General features: G+C 31.2%; 1 protein-coding gene and 1 long non-coding RNA gene across 14 annotated transcripts in view; one reads left to right on the plus strand and one right to left on the minus strand.

Annotated features, from left to right (window-relative positions):
* Positions 1-21,150, minus strand: part of LOC148628671 (MYCBP-associated protein-like) — a 52,857-nt gene that overhangs the window by 27,306 nt on the left and 4,401 nt on the right. For 4 of the 12 annotated variants that reach the window (XM_088592145.1, XM_088592079.1, XM_088592134.1 and 1 more), the window contains exon 1: positions 13,434-13,635. The exons of 1 other annotated variant lie outside the window; for it this stretch is intronic. In XM_088592145.1, the coding sequence (XP_088448271.1) occupies positions 13,434-13,620 (187 nt within the window). In that variant the 5' untranslated portion in view covers positions 13,621-13,635. Of the gene's footprint in view, positions 1-1,377; positions 1,603-7,300; positions 7,491-9,198; positions 9,377-13,433; positions 13,636-18,668; positions 18,825-19,492; positions 19,609-21,150 lie in introns of those variants that run through there. 7 more of the 12 variants (XM_088592175.1, XM_088592166.1, XM_088592093.1 and 4 more) reach the window with 5 other exon arrangements.
* On the plus strand, positions 2,086-20,447 carry LOC148628672 (uncharacterized). Of its 2 annotated transcripts, XR_015924155.1 has the most exons (6): positions 2,124-2,231; positions 3,793-3,878; positions 8,110-8,188; positions 10,271-10,375; positions 15,089-15,966; positions 19,667-20,447. It is a non-coding gene; the product is annotated as an uncharacterized LOC148628672 (long non-coding RNA). The 2 variants fall into 2 exon arrangements; XR_015924154.1 differs by lacking the exon at positions 3,793-3,878 and having other exon boundaries at positions 2,086-2,231.

A 21,150-nucleotide genomic window follows, 5' to 3' on the forward strand; every position in this document is an offset into this window, starting at 1 on the left:
ACTTTAGTTTACAGTTAAAAATCTAAAATATACACAGAAAAAAAGATGATTCAATAGTACCGGTATCTTTTTATCAGACATATTAGGAAACACCCTAAAACTGGTAACCTGTTCTCTGATTTAGATAATGCTCAAAATGCAAAAAGTAAACAGAAGACAAAATTAAGGTACAAAGTTTGACATCATATATTTGTATACTACTGGTATACCAATAAGCCTAGTTACAGGACAAATACAAGTGCACTTATTCAAGACAATATATTTTTGCGAAAAATAAATTGCATATGAAAATAAATTGTGTTTATGGTACTTATTTGCTGAAGTAAATCACTGTTTAAATGTTGCCTGGCAGAAATACATGTAAATGTACTAGAGCTAGGTCAATCACCTGTTTTTCAAAACATGCGGGTTAGGTTTGGTAATGGCATTTATATCATTTAACAGATCAGTTAATCTGCTTATAGAACAATGAACTTTGAATTTAACCATTTTGATTTGACATTTCATAAATAATTATCAAACTTATAGCTACTGTTACATGTGGAATCCTGTTTTTTACCAAAAAAAAGAAAAGGGGAAGATTAGACCTCTTGCATTTTCACCTAAGACATTTATGAAATTTGAATTAAAAAAATGACAGTCTTTCCCAAGTCAAGAATTTCTGACTTATGTATGTCTTGTTTCGTTTCCACCTTTAGTTTATCTTTTTCATGTTACTTGAGTATATAAGAGCAACTATTTTGATGCACCTGTGTATAATAATGTTTTGGGGCCAGCTGAAGCCTACCTTCTTGTGAGGGTTTCCTATTTGTTCATTGAAGACCAATTGGTGGCCTTGGGCTGACATCTACATCTTCATGGGGTTGTTGTCTCTTTGATATATATACCATAAGACACAATATTCAAAAATTACTTTGTCATAGCAATAAACACAAATATTAATATCACTTGCATAACTTTCTTCTCTATAAGATCGTTTGGGGGAGGGGATCAATTAGGCCTCATAACTAATTTGCTGTTCAAAAACAAATGCTTGGACACAAAAGCCTCCATGATGTTTTAATTTCTGCACAATTTCTCCTCATAGAAGAAAATGTAAGTTAAAATTAGTTCAGTAATTAAACTTGCATTATACTATATTTAATTGTCAAAAATGGTTAAGACCCAGTCGTACTTCAAATTATTCCTATATCTATCCCATACATGCTCTAATGAAATATGGTTTTTGGTTTTCTTGAAATTCTTTGAGTATATGTCAAAGACCACTTGCCTTATGTGTACAAAAAATGTACTTAATACAGATTACATCACTGTATTAATACAGATTTACATTCTATTTAGTAAAAGTAGAAATAAAAAAAAACCTGTCCAACTTACGTCCAGTTTGAGACAACACAGACATACGTCTTTCCTTTGGATGTCCATGGTCTTTACTGGGCCTACGAAGTTTACCCTCCTCTTTTACCATAGTAAAAACTTTTGAAAATCAACAAAGTTCTCACTTCCAATTTTATCACACAAGTTATAACGCAATTTTTTTTTTTTTGATTCGATGCTTTAAAGCTCTCAGTAGCAACCGTAACTAACAATCCATTTTTTATTCCATTTAAAATTCTAAAAATTTTGAATTTTTTCAAGTCTATTTAAATTTCTATGCATGTATATACATATTTTATGGAAAAATGATACCAAGCACAGTTTATGACAATATAATTACTTCCTATGGAATAGTGCAATACATTAAAACTATCATTAAATCTCCAGTTGAGTTCGAACAATCCAAATAATTTCACTGAAGTATCTTGATAATGATTTTCTCGTTTGGTGCAAATTACAAACAAGTTCTACATCAATTCTTCACAGCAGGAATTAGTTTCCTATAAAGGATCTTCCACTCAATGTAAGAGGATTAACTTTCATTCCATATTCTCCTTTAATGACTATTTGCAAAGAACTTCTGATACACACAAAAAACCTATCAATATTTTCGATCTAACTTTATCCAGTCACACTGGTGTCATTCATAGGTAAGAAATAAGAAGTAATTAAATAATTATGATCACAAAAAGGTATCGTTTGAAAGAGTCTTGTCATGCAGAACTTTAATTCTGGCCAAATTTCAGTGGACGTCAACTTAATGTGCAGTTTACCTATGCGAACAAGTTGATGTTGGTTTAAAAACCTCACTCTGAGAAAAAAGTTAATCCACTCACATGAGCTCACAATGTAAGGTAAGAATTTTAGTCAAAAGATCTATAAATTTTAAGCTACTTTTTAAGGAATGACTTCCCAAAACCAAAGAGTAATCTCATTTCGAAGATTTAATATTTACGTTTGAAATTTACACTATAACAAGCATTAGTAGAGAGTTAACTGAGTACTTCCTTTAATTGTCTTATAATTTTTCTTCCAGCATCAAATTTAAAACAAATTTAATTCTTGTTTAAAAAACTGAAGGATTTTTTTAAAATTGTAATATTTTAAGCAATAGAGACAAATTTGCTAGTATTTCAACTGTAAAAATAGGCATAGGAAGCAAAAAATTATTGGTACTGTTTTTGAAATAGGGACACAAGGCCTTACTGTGAAAATGTGAAAATTTTTGGCAGGGCATGCTGTACCTGTCAAAATTATTGGTACGGTTGGAGCAGTACCAACCGTACCAGTTCCTACACCTATGGTAAAACAATACATGCAGTTACAAATCTCAAAAACATTTTACTGAATGAATCCATCAAAATACTCAGTTTGAAAGTAGAGTTCTTTAATGTCTGTCTGTCTATTGTCAAAAGAACATAATAATTTGTTACTGATTATAATTGGAGTTTCACATTTTCAATAAAAAAAAATAGCAAAAAGATTTTGTAAAATCTGTGTTTACACCTTGTAAATATTAATTCATATAATTTATAAAAACTTCCAAATTGATGCATTTTGTATGTACTAATCCATATAAAATTCAGACACTGCCAATGGTATATCATGCTGCAAAAAGAAAACCCAAAAGCGAAAAAACAAACATTTACAATGTGTTTTTAGTATCTACATATAATTTTATTTCAGAAGTAACATACTTTTTGATTGGATAAAAACAAAAACCCACAATAAAATGCTTTACAGGGTATGTCTTGATACAATCAATGAGATAGAACCCAGATCAATTGGGGCAAGTATATACACACCATTTAAGCCTGATACAGCCTTGAATTTTGATTAGACATTTGATGCAGGATAAATATTTGACCTGTTTTGGAGCGGTCCTTTTTTCCCCTTTTATTCCTAAATGGTCAACCTTCCTTTGGGGATATAGCACTTTATTGCGCAATTTCAGAGATCATTCCTCCTAACCCAAGTCATTATATAGATTTACTTATTGTCCTGACTTAGATCAATACCTGTATGGTACATGGATAGAATAATGTGTACAAATATCATTAACACCAATATCTTCCTTCAAAATTGACTGACTCTTCCACAATAATACATTTTACAAATTTCACACCCATATAAGGTTCTTACAAAGACAAAATCTGAAATTCTGGAAAGTTTTCATACTTTGTGTCCTTTTTAATGCAGTATTTTTTCTCTCCAAATAAGTGTGTGAAAATGTGATTTTTTTAATGCACAGGCAAGGGAAATAAATATTTCATTTCAAAATATTTTTTTAACTGTTCCTTTGACGTCTTGGTTTTATGGGGGAACACTGTTACTTTTTAAGTGTGCATCCCAGATCTTGACTTTGAAAGAACCTTTAACTAGCAAATTAGCAATAAAATTCAATTTTATTCAAAGAGAATTATCAATGGAGAAAAGATATGCAGAGCACAAGTATTGCCCAAGAGTCAGTGGAGTGGTGAAAGATGTAAACACACTACAGAGTGAGTTGAAGATGCATGAATACACATTTAATTTCTTTTTGTATTCTGTGATTTCATGTTAGGTGCAGAAAACACAAATGGTAGATTTTTATTCAACCCTCACAAAAAATATGGGGTGGGTGGGAGGATTTTATTTTTTATATTTATTTTTTACCAGATATTTCCTAGCCTAATTTTAGTTATTTGAAGTATAGTTATCTTCTAAATCTATAGCCACATCCTTGTCAGAGAAGAAACATCATTAAAGTGGCCAAGAAATTGTATATTATGGTATCAAAATACTAAAAATTGATGCAAAAAAAAAAAAAATCATGAATTTGAAACCCCCCCCCCATTTTAAAAAAAAAATTTAATTAATTTTTTAGGGGTAGGAGGGGATGACAACCTACTAATTAATTTTATCTGGCCTTATGTGTCATACTTTAACTTTAAACATTGATTAAAATACGAAAAAAAATTATCAAACTAACACATCGTGAGTTAAATAAAAAACATTATACTTAGTCACATGCAATTCAAATTTAAAAATTTTATTCGAGTAAGACTTATCATTAAGCTTTAATTATCTTAAGTACAAATGCAAACTGTAATCATTGAAGTAAATAAGTCAATAAAGGGCTTAAGCAGCTAATAGATTTAATCACTGATACCTTTATAGAAAACCTGACAGATTTAAATGTCGATAAAAATAATAAAAATATAATTAGAGAATAGTTAATGTGTACCTACGTATATGAAGGGTAATAACAAAATTACCCAGCTTGACTAACTTAAGGCAATAATCTAAAAGAAAGTCGCTGAGTAAATGCTTTGCTTAATTACTCAATTTTCGAAACTGACACTAGCCCGACAGCTATGGCTGGTCAAAATGCTGGGGCCTTGCAGATTTCGGCTAACATGTCAATGAGTGCTTTATTAGTTCATTAAAATTTTTGAGCTCGGGTTTGTTGTCAGAAATTCATATGACAAAGACTGCTTACTTGATAGATCAAGAAGAAAGGATGGGTTCTGATGAAAAGTTTGGTTATTTTTTAGTAGACTTAGGGTAAAAGGAACAAACTGGGCAAAATAAGCAAATGATAGCCTGGAACACCATTATTTTTTAATTTCAAGATAGGATTTACCCCTTTTATAAATAATTAGATACAACTTATTTAATAATGAATATGCATATAGTTTTGTCAACCCACAAAGTATCACTTTTAAGATAAAGGAAAAAAGCAAGATAAAGTAAGAAATTTAACAGAAATGATTCGTGTATTGCAAAAAAGACAGCAACACCCAATCTACACTTACACTGCTAAGGGGTAGATTTATTTCAGGATAGAAATAATTGTGTTGTGAATAAATGTCTCTTTGCAATATAAATCATGTATTGTCCTTTGCGATAAATTTACAACACAGTTTAAGGATAACTGGCAAATACATATTAAGAAGTAGTCTTTGTAAGAATGCTGCTAATTCTGTAATATGTGGCTACACATTTTTATTTTTGTTAAAGTTGCTTTATAGGTCTATATGATGAAATGTATAATTATTCTTTCCAATCTGTCTGCTCTTAGGAAATAATTCACATTAAAAATCCAACAGTTTCTATTGTATTTTAGTGTCATATACAGAGTTATCTCCCTTAATTTTGAAATTTTACAGTACATACTACATAATTTTTATTTCTTATGAAAACAGGTTATATGAAAAGCAACATATTACAGACTGTTTAATTAAGCGTTTTAAACAAATTATCAAAAATAAAAATATGTAGGCTTTCCAACCAAGAATCAGATTTTGCATAATTCTTATCTGGAGTAGTACTTAAGTATCCTACCCAAATTTCTCCCAGCCAAATTTTTCCACTTCAAGATGGTGGTTCACTAATGGCAAACTAATTTACAGTAATGTTTTTTTTTTTCAAAGAAAGCAGTTTGTTTTGACCACCATATATTAAATTCCTGATATTTTTTTCAACAGATGAATTTTGTTACTTAAATAAAATAAAGTAAGCTTATTTTAACTCTTACAGTTTAGTTCAAGTATGCAAATTTCATTTTAAACCTGTCCCTTACTTCAGAAAGCCTATATCCTTATGAATAAGTGTAAACTTGAAAAGGCAATGAAAAATCAATTTTATACAAAATACATGAAATTATTTTCTTCTAATTATAAAATTATATATGGGAATTTTACAAAAGAACCCTTTCATCTTCTCTTCACCTTGTTGTATTTGCTAATAAACTTTGAGCTTTTGTGTAACCCAAGCTTCTTAACAGTGAAGAAATATGTAATTTAATAAGACGATATTAAAATCTCATTTTCCCTTTAAAATATGATAAATTATGTGATTAGTTGAACATAGTATTATCTTGACAGGTTAGGGTAATTTATTCTTTACAGATTATAATTTTGTTTACACTGAAAATATTGATGTTCTTAGCAACCAAACATGGTCGCAAACAAGTTAAAGGGGAATAACTCTAATTTGTAAGAGAATCATATCTTGAAATACCATATAAGCTTAATATAATTACACGCTCTAGTATATCTCTTATTTTATCAACAATCTTAATTATTACAAGAAATGATTCTTTATTTTTCCAAAACTTTTCTCTTCATTTTTTTCTAAACAGATTAGTTTAAACATATTTTACTTGCATAATTATGCAAAAGGGATTAGACACAAGTTAGACAAACTTATTCATTCTTCTTCCAGATATAGTCTTTTCTAAACAGATATTAAACAATTATAACTAGTCTGTACTACACACACATTAGTTGGTTTTTTAAGCTCAAAGATACCTTCTTCCCCATTTTTAACAGTCTCATTTTTTCACCTTTCAGTAAAATAACTTTAATCATTTAAAGCTCTGGAAATTAGGGTTGAGATATTTTTCTTCACAATTTATAAAACAGTGTGTAAAAATGCCATAAGCTTTTATTGTGAATTACAAGAAATTTCAAGTAAAACAATCATAACCTATTCCATTTCTTATTTTGCTTATTTTCACAAATAAAATTACAGTGAAACCTGTCTAAATCGAAGCCCTTTGTAACTGCTAAATTTGTAAAGCTAAGACAGGTTTGCAGTTAATTTGGGTTAAACTAATTAAACTAACTCAATACGTTTAAACTTATGAAAAGGAACTTCTAGGAGTGTTTTGGCTTAGACAGGTTTTTTTCCGTTTTCTTATGAGTGAATTTATTTTGTTTTTTTATGATAAACAATAGATTATCCTATTTATTCTATAGGTTTTCTCCATAATTTATTGTTATTTTAAATATAAATTCTTAAATTTTGTGATCAGCAGATTGATATTTTGGTGAGAGAGTCTGAGAAGAAGTAACCTTTATCTTAATTTTTCTTAATATTTGATAAATCACTGCTAATTATAAAATAAATGCAATACTGCTGAAGATAAAATCCTTACTTGCACTCCTGCGTCTTGAATCATTAGATCCAGTATTCGAAATCATGGAAAATCTCCTATCCCCACCCCTCCTAGTTGCAGAGGGTGGGGCTGAATTGTGTTTACGGCCACTTGAAACAGAGGCTGAAACCGAACCAATTTGAACTGACATTCTCCTCTTTGCGATGGGATCCATAATAATCAAGTACTAACAAAAAAGTATATAATTCAACCTTTTGTATTAGTTACAAATGTACAATTTTTCCATGTCAGAACTTCCTACATTTTTAATTTAATTCCAGATTCACTTTTAAACCAAAAACATTTAAAAAACTGTCAATTCTGAAGGTTCTCATGAAAATTATTCAAATATTCCAACAAGAATTTACAAACAATACAGAAGTAGACAATATTTGTGCTACAACACAAAAACAAACAAGCAAACAAAAAGACAACAGCCTGTCATCAAAAGTAAAATAAAAGAGAGAGTCAAGCCTTTGTAACCACAAAAATAGTTTGCCCTATGCAAAAATACCCAGGAAATTTACTTAACATATACACATGATCATACAAATCTGACAGGCTAATTATGAATAATACTCTAGCTTCGTTTGTTTAGCCTTAGATTGATGTTTATTCTATAAATATACCCTGTTTGGATTTCTCAGGCACCTTTCCATAAAAAAGACTATGCAAATTTAATGCTGGAATGTGTTTGATAGAGATGTCCCCAAAACAAAATTAAAATGAATTTATTAAAAATGTCAGTTAGTAATTGAAAAGCATACATTAGATGAATATTTATTTTAAAGCACATTTGAATTTTCCAGGGATCCAGGGAACTCTTACAAATTAATTAAGATGATTTAGTGATGAAAGTGTGATAATACCAGAAGGGAAAAACACAAGGTAACTCTTAAAATGCAGTTTTTATTTTATTTTTATTTTTATTTGTTAAAAGATAGTCTCAATAAGAGCCAGGCAGTGGGTGAAACATATTATGAAAAAATCTATCATTTTGAAAGTTTAATTGGACTTTGTGCACTTTTTTTCAGAATCATGGAAAATAGACAAAATTTCTTTTCCATTTTGGTATATTGAGTTGGTAAATTGAGTTATTGTTTAAATGATATGTGCACTGATAATGAAAATTTCAAGGGCAGATAACTCTGTCAAAAACCTCATTTTTATAACATTCTACTGAAAAATTTCTGAGTTCTATCCAGAGGTGCACAGATCTTATAAATGGTCTTTTAAAATAGAGAAAACAAATTTGCGAGAAATTATATTGCCAATTCTGTGGGTTTTTGACATGCATGTTTCTGATTTTTCCCATTATGCCCGATTCTTACATAAACTTACACTTAATTGTATTTGATGTATATCATAAAAAATATTTTGAATTAAAAAAAAAATCACATTTTAAAGGAAGATTAACAATGAGTATAGACAATTTTAATCTTACAATAAATCAATAGAAATACTAAATTATTGAAAAAAGCAAAAAACTAGTACATAATTATATTTTAATAAAATGCACACCAACATATTGCTACTTGCAGTAGTTCAAGGCTTGTAGCCCAAAGGGAAATAAATCCAGCATTGTCAGCATTTGATTAAGAAATTATTGCTTTCCATAAATGTATTTAAAAATAAAAACATGAACCTAAAAGGGTGGAAAGAGTATGAAATTTTCTTTTACTTAAGTCATCAATTAAAGAGTTTTTTCAATTTTGATGTTTGAAACATGCTCTTTAAAATAAAAATACACAGAATGCACATGGATGATAGGGAAATAGATTAACTTACAACAAAAAAAAAATCCGGTATAAAATGACCCAGGGCGAACAGGACAAAGTGACACCTGGCAAACAATCAGGATGAAACCACTCAATACCTTTATAAAACAAATAACTTACCTAAGAAAGCAGATGCTGAAATTTTCTTATTAGTATCTCCCCATTTAGACTTTTTGGAACTGTCATCAGAACTAGCTGACATCTTTTTAGGTTGGTCTCCCCCTGGTAAATTGCTACCAAGAGCTTTTCTCAGCAAGAGGCCAGCCTTGCCTAACCCAGCCATTTTGACTAATCTGCTACAATATCTGTAGCAAATTACACAAAGTTCAATGGTATGGAAAACTTATACTTAGACATTAAATTTCCTATATCAATTATAAAAAAAAAAAATATTCACAAAATCTGATTTCTAAAAAGCCATATGTAAGTTTCTTTTAAAAATACTTGTACTATTATTTTTGGTATAAATTCAGGTAAATTTTTCAAATTCTATTTAACGTGTACAAGTAGTTACAGTCATCAGCTGATTAACAATAGTGCATCTTTTGGAATGCCTTTATTTCAGTAAAGAATAAAATCCAGTATTTCTAAACATTGTTCGATGTTTTAATGATCTATTTTAGATAAAGTTTACCTTGTCAAAGAAAAATAAATCCTAAACTTAATATAAAATCTCCCTAACAATTCACAGGAAGTCTTTTCATTGGTTTCCTAAACACTAAAATGAAGTTTTAAAACACTTATTTGTGACCCGTCCACAAAAGACCAAAACCCTGACCAAACATCAAAGACACGGCCCAAAAATATTTGAAAGCAATTCTGAGTCTTTCCAAATGGCAGATCAAACAATATTTTCAAACCTACAAATTTAATGAAGTTACTACCTAAATATTTGTTCTCTCCACCCAAATTGAAAAGTAAAACCACCGAGTAACAAAGTAATCTAAAATCTAACATGTTTCATTGTTTAACCTTTTGAAATCAGCTGAAAAAGCAGTAGCTATTAGCAGAGGCCAGTCATTTCAAATAATAAAACAAACAAGGCATAGATCATTTTAAAAGGTCTAACACTTATCACGAAAGGCTCTTTTGTCACTGACCATTTACTTAGAAATAAGTATGGTGTACAATTACGTTAAAATTAGGGGTCAATTATCATGAAAACAAATTAAAATAACGATTTAAATTTCAGCTTTTGAAAAGTTATGTTAGCAACCAGAATTCATTATGAAGCGAACAGAAAGTGGAACTTCATTAAATTTGTGAAAAATTCCATTACATATGATGTACCACAGAGGTAAGATTTAATGAAATAAATATATATAAAACTGCATAACCTAAAGTTCAAATATTTAAAAAAAAAAATTTCTTCAGATTTTTTCTGGAATAACATGTAATATATGAATGGTAAATAAAGGAAAATATACTTTTTTTATTCATAAATAAAAATAAATTTAAATCAGACATAAAACAAAGTACGCTTTAACAAAATCTTAATTTTTTTTGGAAGGAAAGACAATTTAATTTCTTACCACACAAATGGTAAATCCTTGAAAAGGAAAGCAATGCACTATTTTTGTTGCAGTATAAGATATTGTTGAAAATTTCTTCCTTAAACTAACAAATATCCATGTAACCATGTAGAAAATTCATTTCTTTTCCCTTTTTTCCCCTCTATATAACAGATGAAATCAATGAAATCCAAATTTGAAAAGATAGATTTTTAGATATGAAAAAGACAATAATGATAATCCTAATATAGTCTTTTAACAATTCTTTTACATTTATAACTAGCATGGAATAATAAATCAATGAAGGACATTATTACCAGAGTTATGGATCATTCATTAATGAATGGATTAAAAGATTAGTTAATAGCTAAAAAGTTCAAGTGGAAAAAAACTATTATTTTGGCATGTAATCAAGGTTGGGGGCAAGACTTGATGACTATTATCATTGTATAAGAGGGCGACTTGACAAATTAATCTTGTGTAACTTGATGCTTTATAATATTTTTTCTTAAATCTGAACAAGAAGTTTTAAATTTAATTAGCTTAATTTTAAAAGAGCTGATGCCTTAACAGGTGCACTGTTAAAATATGTCACTGAACTAAATGATTAAAACTTTAACAGGAGCTGTACTAGCACTTAAGATTAGTCAATGAATTGTTATCTATAAGAAGCCTTGAACATTTCACTCATAGACTTAACAAATCTATAATCATCTTTGTACCAGTACCTTCGTTTCCACTTCAAACCATGTAGCAACTTAAATCTAACGTAAATGAACAACTGAAACAAATAAGGTTAACTCTTATCCATAGTCAACTGCCCATGCAACAAGCAGTGGTGGGTCTAGAGGGTTTGGTTACAGGGGTTGAAAAATTTTATGAAAAATTAAGAAATGGTACACCAGACCACCTCCCTCCTCTTTAAAAAAAATCTTTATTCATCTCTGATAACAAATATGTTTTCCTTTCAAACTATGCAACAATTTTTAACCTAATCACCTTTGAAAGCAAAAGGTTACCTTATGACCTCTGCAGCAACTATTTATACACAAGGCTTTCCATATCAATAGCTTTTTCCTTGTAAACTGCAGGCAAGCAACATTTTTTCATCCTTACAAATTAATGAACCAATATGGTTTGCCTTTGCAAACAATGGAAAATTAATTTTAAAAAAGTACTGTAAGTACATGTACATGAAAAAAACTAGAAAAACTGAGTAATGCTCACCAACTTGATATCCCAACTCCCCCATTTTTAAAATAATATTTACCTTCTGACTTTCAAATATATTTAGTTCAAAATCTTTAAAAGTAAGTTCACAATGGGCATATGTAATAAAAATACCGGGAAAACTTAATTAAATTCCATTCAGTTGTGTTGGAAAAATAACAGATAAGAGATAGGTACCCCATATGCGTAATGGAAGGAAGGAAGGATGGCCACCCCTATCACTATAAACTCCAAACTCAAAGTGGGGGGTATAACAATACACTCATCTTTTGGCTATCCATAGTGACAAATATCACTAAAGAATAGACCATGATCGCATAGCAAGGGGTATAAATTCAATTATTCCTGGGTTAAAAACTTGCCACAGGAAATGGGAGACGGTAATTTTAGGTAACTGTAAAGGTCTGTGCCAAGTGGATGGTTTCCATTTCACCCATTTAAATTAGTTGGTCCTTTTAAGTCATTCCATTCAGTATTATATACCTTGGAAATTGCTACATTTTCAAAGAAATGAATATAGCCACAAGCCAAAACAGTCGTTTCAAAGATTCATAAACCCAGTCAATTGATTGGGAGACAGTATTCTAGGATTCCTATTTCCTCGTTACCCAGGGCAAGTGAAATTTGGATCAGAGAAAGTTAGGTACTTATTTACACTTTCCCGTGGCAAGCTGAAAACTTCATATGCTGTAAGGATTTGTTTTGTAAGGAAAGCCGTCATTGACTGTGGGAAAGTTGATTTTATATGGATTTTTCCAGAGGAAACCTCAATTTCTGAAAAATCCTAGAACACTGGGAGAGTTGGGTTTCTTTGAAAAAATGTTATTTATTTGGAATACCCATAAATATGAAGTAAGCTCAGGGAAATTTTATAAAAAGAAAGAAAATTGACAAGCATTTTTTCGTGTAATACTGCAAGTAAGAAATGGTTTTCATAGTATTGAAGGAAGCGTGTAAACACAAAAGGTCCTGGTTTCAGCATAACATTAACTAAAACAATCCTAATTTTTAACCCCTTTCATCCATTCTCAATAAGAGCTACTTGATCAAGATCCACATAACTGACTTTAGTGATTAAGCACTTTAGTACTACTCCATTTAAAATTCAGACACTGCCTTTGGTAGAGGTGATTCATGGTATAAAAAATCATGCTTTTTCAATCTACACATGCTATATTAAATAACAATAGTCCTTTCTGTTTTGAGTTCTGTATTTTTTGAGAAACCTTACATTCATACCCCACTAAAATCAACCAAAAAAAAAAAAAAATCAAGAACCATAACTCTATTTTTTCAATCTACACATGCTATATTACATAACAATAGTCCTTCCTGTATTCAGTTCTGTATTTTTGAGAAAACCTTACATTCATATCCCACTAAAATCAACCAAAAAAACCAAATCAAGAACCATAACTCTTACAAAGTGCTAATTTCATACGCAATCTATATAATTTTTATCTCAAAAGTGCAACAATAAAATAAAAAACTATGACTGTCAATATGGTCTGTAACTGTTTCTGAATAATAAAAAAAAGTAAATTCCATGGGTTTCTGAGATGCATGAATCACCTTCTGTCTGATTTTTATAAAGACTGCTACTTAATTACTTACTGTTCATGCTGAGTCTAGCAACCATCCTTAGAGTATGGACTGATCCTCTTAATTTTATCAGAGCACTTGGTGTCTCATTTGGTTCCAAATTTAATTTACTAAATTGCCCATTGTCCAGAGGAGTGGACACTTTGTCATTGAAAAGTTTATTTTTGGATTTTGAACGTGAGACCGATTTTGTTGTCATTTTCAAAATCCACAATATATTAAACTTATTCACACTTAATGTCAAATAAAAGAGTTTTCTTACTCATTGTAAATCAACTAATGCATGTTTAGAAAGGAACAGAAAAAGACCACATGAAATAGATGAATTCTGCATAAAGTTTTCCACTGAAAATTATGAAGTTTTTCCAATCTCTCATTACATCTCCTGTGTGCAATTCCATACAACAGAAATTCCAGAAAGACACAAAAAGTTCATTTCCATAGTCACTGCTTTTTAAATTTTAAGTTTTCCCCATTGACAACATAAGGTATACATAAGAATGAAATTTTCAACTTATATTCATCTTATCTAAGTTAATAAAAGTCAGGCATACACTTGAACTTTGAATTGGTTGCATAATAAATTTTAGATATCCAATATTCATGTAAACTGCAGATTTTACAAGTTCCATACAAACTTGAAAGTTTTTGATACAGTACTAATTGTAAATTATACCTGGATGTGTTTGGAAAAACAAATAAAATCAAATTTTGAAGTATCCATAAATACATATAAATTGACCACTAAAGATCGATCATCTGAATTTTACTTTCGCTGGAGACACTACGTGTTTATTTTATAGGGGTAATAAAACTGTAATACACACTATCTATGTATCCAAATCCCCAATATCATATTTAATCAAAATTATAAATGCCAGTAACACTCTTTTTAATAACGCCAGATAAGCTACATAAATTTGAATTTTATGAACAAAGGGAAATAACTCAAAAGCAAACTTCAATAAAATAAACAGAATCATTACTGAACTTTAAGCAATCCATTAGGGACAAATAGAAGAAACGTGTGATAAAAAGAAATTTAGTGCCAACTGGATATAAATATAAACACATCAGCTGAAATTTTAATTAATGATGTCTATTTTAAGCAAAAGAATGTATTTTTTCTACAGCCACATCAACCACTTGTATTTACAGAAACATTCAATATATTTGATATCAAATTAAAATCGTTCAGATTCAGATGTACATGTAGATCCTGTTTTCATCCTGTTAAGTTCAAATGACACTGGCACAAAATTTCATAATTCAATTCATTTGTAATTAATTTATTTTATTGTGTTGAATCATTTAAAAAAGATGACTTTTGCAAAAAAAAAAAATAATATATCTTTGTATATATATAAAGAATCACAAAGTATGAGGTAAAGCTTGGAATATCCATTGTTTGGTTAAGAATAATACCCATGCATGTACAAACATAATAAATAGTGTCCCAGAGCACAGCATTACAATAACTCAGCATGTTGAACTCTGTTCCATAAGGAGTCCACAAAAGTATATACTGAAATTATTCTATTTGATCAGTCAAAATGCACCAGCCATATATTTACTTTGAGATACTTTATATCTTAAAATACAATTTAGCAGTATGCTTACAACAGTACCCTATGGAAGTTTTAATATTTTTTTTGCTTTCCCTTCAGCTTAATCATGACAGATGGCAAAAAATTGTTCATCATATGGAGAGGCAACATAGTATACAGAGAACATGACTACATCAACAGTAAAGGGACAATTTGGAAGACCATATGATAAACATGGCAGGAATATTCAGATATTTTGGCTGGATGTATAGGAAGAAAAAAGGTCAAAATTGAGTTTTGGTCTGACAACTTCTACAGGCATTTTGCTAAAGCCTGCAATCAGCCAGAAATTTTTGATTAAAAGGAATGTCCAGTGTCTGAAATGAGCAACTAATTACTAAACCTGGGTAGAATTTAATGAATGTGACAAAAGGATCAAACAATTCAACATGCTGAAATTAGTGCTGTTGTACCAACCAAGAGTCAAACAGAATGATAGGAATATGTTTACTAGTACAATCCAGATGTACTAATCAAAAGACGTATTTTCTCATTTAAGAACCACTGCATATGAGATAGCATGGAAATATTTGTACCAATGAAATAAGAAGAATAATTCTAAACATTCAACAGATGCACAAACCAATAGTGATGCAAAATTCAGACACAACTGACATTAATTAAATGTAAGAGGAATATCAACAGATTTCTGCATGACAATTCAAAGAAACAGCAGTGTTCGACACTAACAGTAGTTCAGTAGTCCTATGCTTACCTATTTTTAGAGAGGACTACCTAAAAATTTGAATTGGTAGTCCTTTGGGCTACCTAAATTTAGTCTTAAAATCTTACTATACAAATGCACCTAAAGACAGGGCCGCAAGATAATTTTGAGGACTATCTAATTTATCGATCAGAAAGTCCTTTGGGCTACCTAGCTAGAAAAATTAGTGTCAAACCCTGAACAGGAAAATAATCTTTGTCACAGTGAATATAAGGTATGTGTATTGGTATATGGAATATCTAGTGAAGTGTTGATGCAATAGAGACTTCCATCAATGTAATAGACACAACACATGCATACACATGATACAGTGTTCTAGGATTCCACTTTCCAGGGTAAGTGAAAGTTGTTTATCATGCTCCACTTTCCCTTTGGCAAGTAGACAGCTTGATTTTTTAATGGAAAGCAAACTTCTTTCGCTTCGAGTTTTCCAGTGGAATTCTAAAATTCTGAAAAAATCCTAGAACACTGGATAACATCAAAGTGAAACAGCTGTTGTATATCCAAATAATAGATGGTATAATTGAGATGAAAAATAAGATAAACTGTACCGCAGTACCATCTGAACAATCCTTTTATTCCAATATTTGAGGAGATGGTAAAAAAACTCAAATAATAACACTTTGCTGGGCGCAACATGATACAACTGCAGATGACCAACCCTGAACAGTTGGGGCAAGTATGGACACACCATTCAAACTTGATGCAGCACTGAATTTTGATTCTGGTTTAATATTTGACACAAGATAAAAATTTGACAAAAATCAAAGTGGTCCCCTTTTTGTCCTGTTTTTTTTTCATACACAGTTCAAATGACAACCCCCAATATCAATCCAAGCCTTCTTTTTGTGATGTAGCATGTTGTGATTCAAAATTCAAACAGATTCATTTACTCATAGACAAATTATTGTCTGGATATCATGATAATGCTTGTTTCTGGCCCCTTTTCATCACCTAATTTATAAACAGTTCAATCATTCCAAGCCCTCTATTTGTGGTATGGCACTTTGTGGAATAATTTCATAAAGATCCATTCACTTATACCCAAGTCTTGTCCTGAAACTTACATGTAATTGTCTATTGAATCCAGATTGTTATAGGACCGTGACTAATCAGATGAGGATAGCATGATACATGTACCATTATAATACAACTGCAATTTTACCATTATAATACAACTGCAATTTTTTTAATTTGTATAAAAACTAAAACTAGCTTTGAAATTCTCCCATATATGCATTTTTTGGTATTTTCAGCCACATATACATGTAAGAAAAAACTAGTCCTTATGTACACTGAAAAAGTTGTCCTACATTTATATATATATTCGTAGGTGTGTAGACCTATCAAACACAGATTTGCGAACTGGTATAATATTGCACCACTATCTATTTCTGTGTATATACATAATGTGATAACAATAAGTCTACAAATATGAAAATAATTACAACAGATGACAGGAAAAGAATGTTTTGGTCTATCCATTTAATTCCTAATGTCAATTTTCTTGATTTATTATATAATCAGGGTTCTCCAAGACCTCTTTTTGCAAGGCCCTGTGCCGTGTGTTACTTTCTGTGCACCATAAATTCAAAATGAGTGTTATGTGTTCATTTCGTGTGTGCCATGTATTCAAATTTGTGTCACGCATTGCAAATCAGCACTGTATTCCCAATTACTCTTGCTTATTAATCCCCTATACCTGTCATAATCAATATGATGATTGGCATGTGTGTTTATTCTAAAGGTAATACAATGTTTTGATTCGTAATTTCCAGGGGGTTGATGTGTCAGGGAATGAAACGTACATGTAAACAAATCTTGAATCGGTCAAACGCAAATTTGATAACTTTTCATTTCACTAAAAATAGAAAGTATCAAGAGTTGAATTTTGAGAAAGATCACAGAGGGGGAAGATGATCTTAAATTTATACAACAATTTCTTAATGATCTCTGCATTTATCTGACACAGAAAAGCAATCCAATTTGCTTAACTTTTTTGAAAGGGTGATAGTTCGACTCCCAAAAGTTCAAAAATATTGTTTAATGACACAGATTCCGACGAAACCAACATTTGACTGTGTAAGTTCTTGTGGTTAAATTATAAAGAGCTTTTTTAATGATATTAACAAAATGATCACACCTATCAGTGAGTTTAATTTCTCTAGAGCTGTGGACCTATGGTCAAGCCTAGGGAAGAGAAAACTTCACCTTGGTATATTTGAGTTAGACAGAACAGACAGAAAGATTTACCATTGTTGATTATTAATTTCTATGTTGTACCTAATATAGCTTGTGCTACATGTATTAAACATGTCTCATTCAACCTTATCATACTTTCTTTGGCAATTTATTTACTGCGCGAAAGGACACCTGCCACGATGAAAATTTGTCCAACTGGAAAGTGAGCCATGTGTTCATTTTGATCCATGGAGATCCCTGATAATTATTTTTAGTTTCCCCACCTATTCACAAATTTGAAAACTGGTATAGTATTCCAGCGGCACATCCTACAGTTGTATCATCTTGTAAATAGAAGTGGGCCCCCGATGTGGAAATGTAAACATGGTAGGGGTTTTCATGTGAAAATGATTGTCATCCAGGCCATCTATATATAAAATCAACACTGAAATAGTAAAGTATACAGTAGATCTGTCAATACTACAAATACAATAGACCGAAGTGAATAGTCAATACACGCCTAAGTGAAATCTTTCAGGTCCTAAAGCACTAATCAGCCCAAACCCTTTATGGGCATTAAAGGTTTCACCTGACTGTGTATATGATTGGGTTATTCATTAAACAGAATATGCCAAGTGAGGGCCAAGATGACAGGTGTTCGTATTATTTTCCTTTATTTCGGGTGTATAACCCGATGGCTTACGGAGATAAGGTGTAGATTTTTGTTTAACGCACCACCTGATCTCGGCCTCGACTGAACACTCGACTGTTTTCCTTTCATTTGTTTACTCATCTTGTATCTTGTCAAAAAAATACTATGAACTGTAAAATCTAGGCTACTGCTCAAATTCTGGCGGCCATGTTGTTTCTATGCACAACAAAATATCTCGCGAGAAAAACGTATCTGCTTCCGGGCACCTGTCAGGGGTCGTCTCAAATAAGAATGCTTTCGCAATTACTCTCGCCGCAGCAACACTCGAACCGAAAACAAAAACAAAAACAAAACAAAACAAAACAAGACAAAAACACAAATTGTGTTCACACATTGTAAAAAAAAATTTTACAATGTGTGAACACACGGGTTGTGTTTTTTCTCGTTATACATATTTGTTCGACAGAACAGCTGAAGTCTATAGTTACATGGTCTTTTAAGGACAACTCCATCTAAAAACAAGACAGAAGCTTATGATTAGTGAGTCATGTATTTCTTAATCCCAAATATTTTTTGTTTGGAAATCCTCAGTCGGCATCATAAAAATATGTATTCGACAATAAGAGTGCAAATGAAAGTTGGTCTCTGGAGATATTAACATTTAAAATTTGGTTGCGCTCTAAAACTGATTAGTACGGGCAAATTTCAAGTCAGAATTTTTACACAAAAGAAGTCACAAAATAATTCACGGTACATAACACGATCCAAGGAAATGAACGTAGGAGAGTTGTTCTTAAGGCCATAACAAATGTATTTGAAAATTGTCTTCGATTATCTTGGGACATAATGAATCAAGCCTACCTGGTTTTAAACAGACTCACACTTAAATGAATTGCAGAAAACCTACCTTTATTAGCACTTCCCATCTTCATGCGACTGATGGCCGAAAATGTCCTAACAGAAGGACTTCTGTCCAATGTACTTGAAGATGATTTCTCTGACGCCATACTTTCCTGCTTTTAACTGAGTGAAAACGTTGATAGTGTTAAAAGTAAATGCTATTATTGCTTTTCTTTTTCAGATACACACAGATTCGTCTTAAAGATCTGGTTTCAAGTACAGTATCAAAAAAGAAAAAAAAACCTATCTGAATCCAATAACACATTGAACAGAGTTTGATGACATCGAATGGTTGTTACATCAAGATTTATAATAATGCACTAAAAATGTTGTATTTTCAATCAAGTTTGAATAAGCGGTAAATTTTATGAGCAAATGCTTTTTACACCTTTGATGCGTCTGTTTCGATAATGTGCATAGACATATTTGTTTCATTTTGCGTAAAATTTAATGTTATTTATTACAAGTGAGGCATCAAATAGGTTTTGATGAAATAATTGAATTCTTTTTTGCCTCAACCATTTATGTGTATATTTAACTTCTAATAATGATAAAATTTATAGTTTCTGCGTGCGTTCTACCCGAATCATGAAAAGCTTTTCTTTATAATATCGACAAAAACACCGTCGCATCAACACAGAGGGACGACTCGGGGACATCAGAATCAGAAGACATGGCAAAAAAGCGAAAACAGGTCGCAGAGATGACCCACATACATACATTGTAAACAACAGTGGTCCTTTCCACAAAAAAATCGTAAGAGTAAAATTAGTCGTAAGTTATGACGCCATAGTAAATAAAAGTATTGTGACGTCATAACTTACGACTAATTTTACTCTTACGAATTTTTGTGAAAATGGCCACAGAAATGTTATTAAAACCTACGAGAATGGAAGGAAATTAAAACAAAACAACACCCACTAAACGACAAAACTAAGCACTTGCAATATGACCCCCCCCCCCCCCCCCCCCACAAAAAAAAAAAAAAAAAAAAAAAAGATCGGGAGTGATTACATCAGGTCACGAGGTGCATGCATTGTGGATGGGTAACCATGTCCTGTTTCACCAGTGACACTCGTTACATTGCAAGTGAGTAAAATCCACTAAGCGTCATGTTAAATGTTAGTTGACGTGAAATCTAAATTGTCTTATTTGTGAGACAGAAACTTCAACTTTTGACGATGTAAATAAAGCTACTAAAGTGATGATTTTAACAAAGGTTAACATACCCGTGCCTCAGTCAAAAGCTTGACTTCCACGGATCAACTTCGAAAAATATACTCCATATGGTGATGTTGGTATTTCGCATTTCGGATTTGGCGAAAATTTACAATTGGAAAGTCAAAATCGTCACGTTCAGTTGTCGTAAAGTTTCGATATCAAGCGTCCTGTGTCATCTATGAATAGGTTAATGTCTAAGTATGAAACAGACCGAGATATATCGGTTGTTTATATTATTTTAAGTTCATTTAGATAGATAAAACAAAGGAATCCAAAAAGTTAGGATTATTCAGAATATACATCTACATAACGGAAGTGAAATTGAATGACAGGACTATTCGCTTCTCCTTTTGCTTTTGCCACAGTCATTGTAAAATCCAGAAAGAAACATGACAGCCATAGTGCGCACAGTTTGTTCCCATAGGCATTCCAACGGCCTATTGG

Source organism: Perna viridis, chromosome 1 (assembly GCF_037379345.1).
Source record: "Perna viridis isolate PV_CMFRI_1.1 ecotype Kerala chromosome 1, ASM3737934v1, whole genome shotgun sequence".
Classification (NCBI taxonomy): domain Eukaryota; kingdom Metazoa; phylum Mollusca; class Bivalvia; order Mytilida; family Mytilidae; genus Perna; species Perna viridis.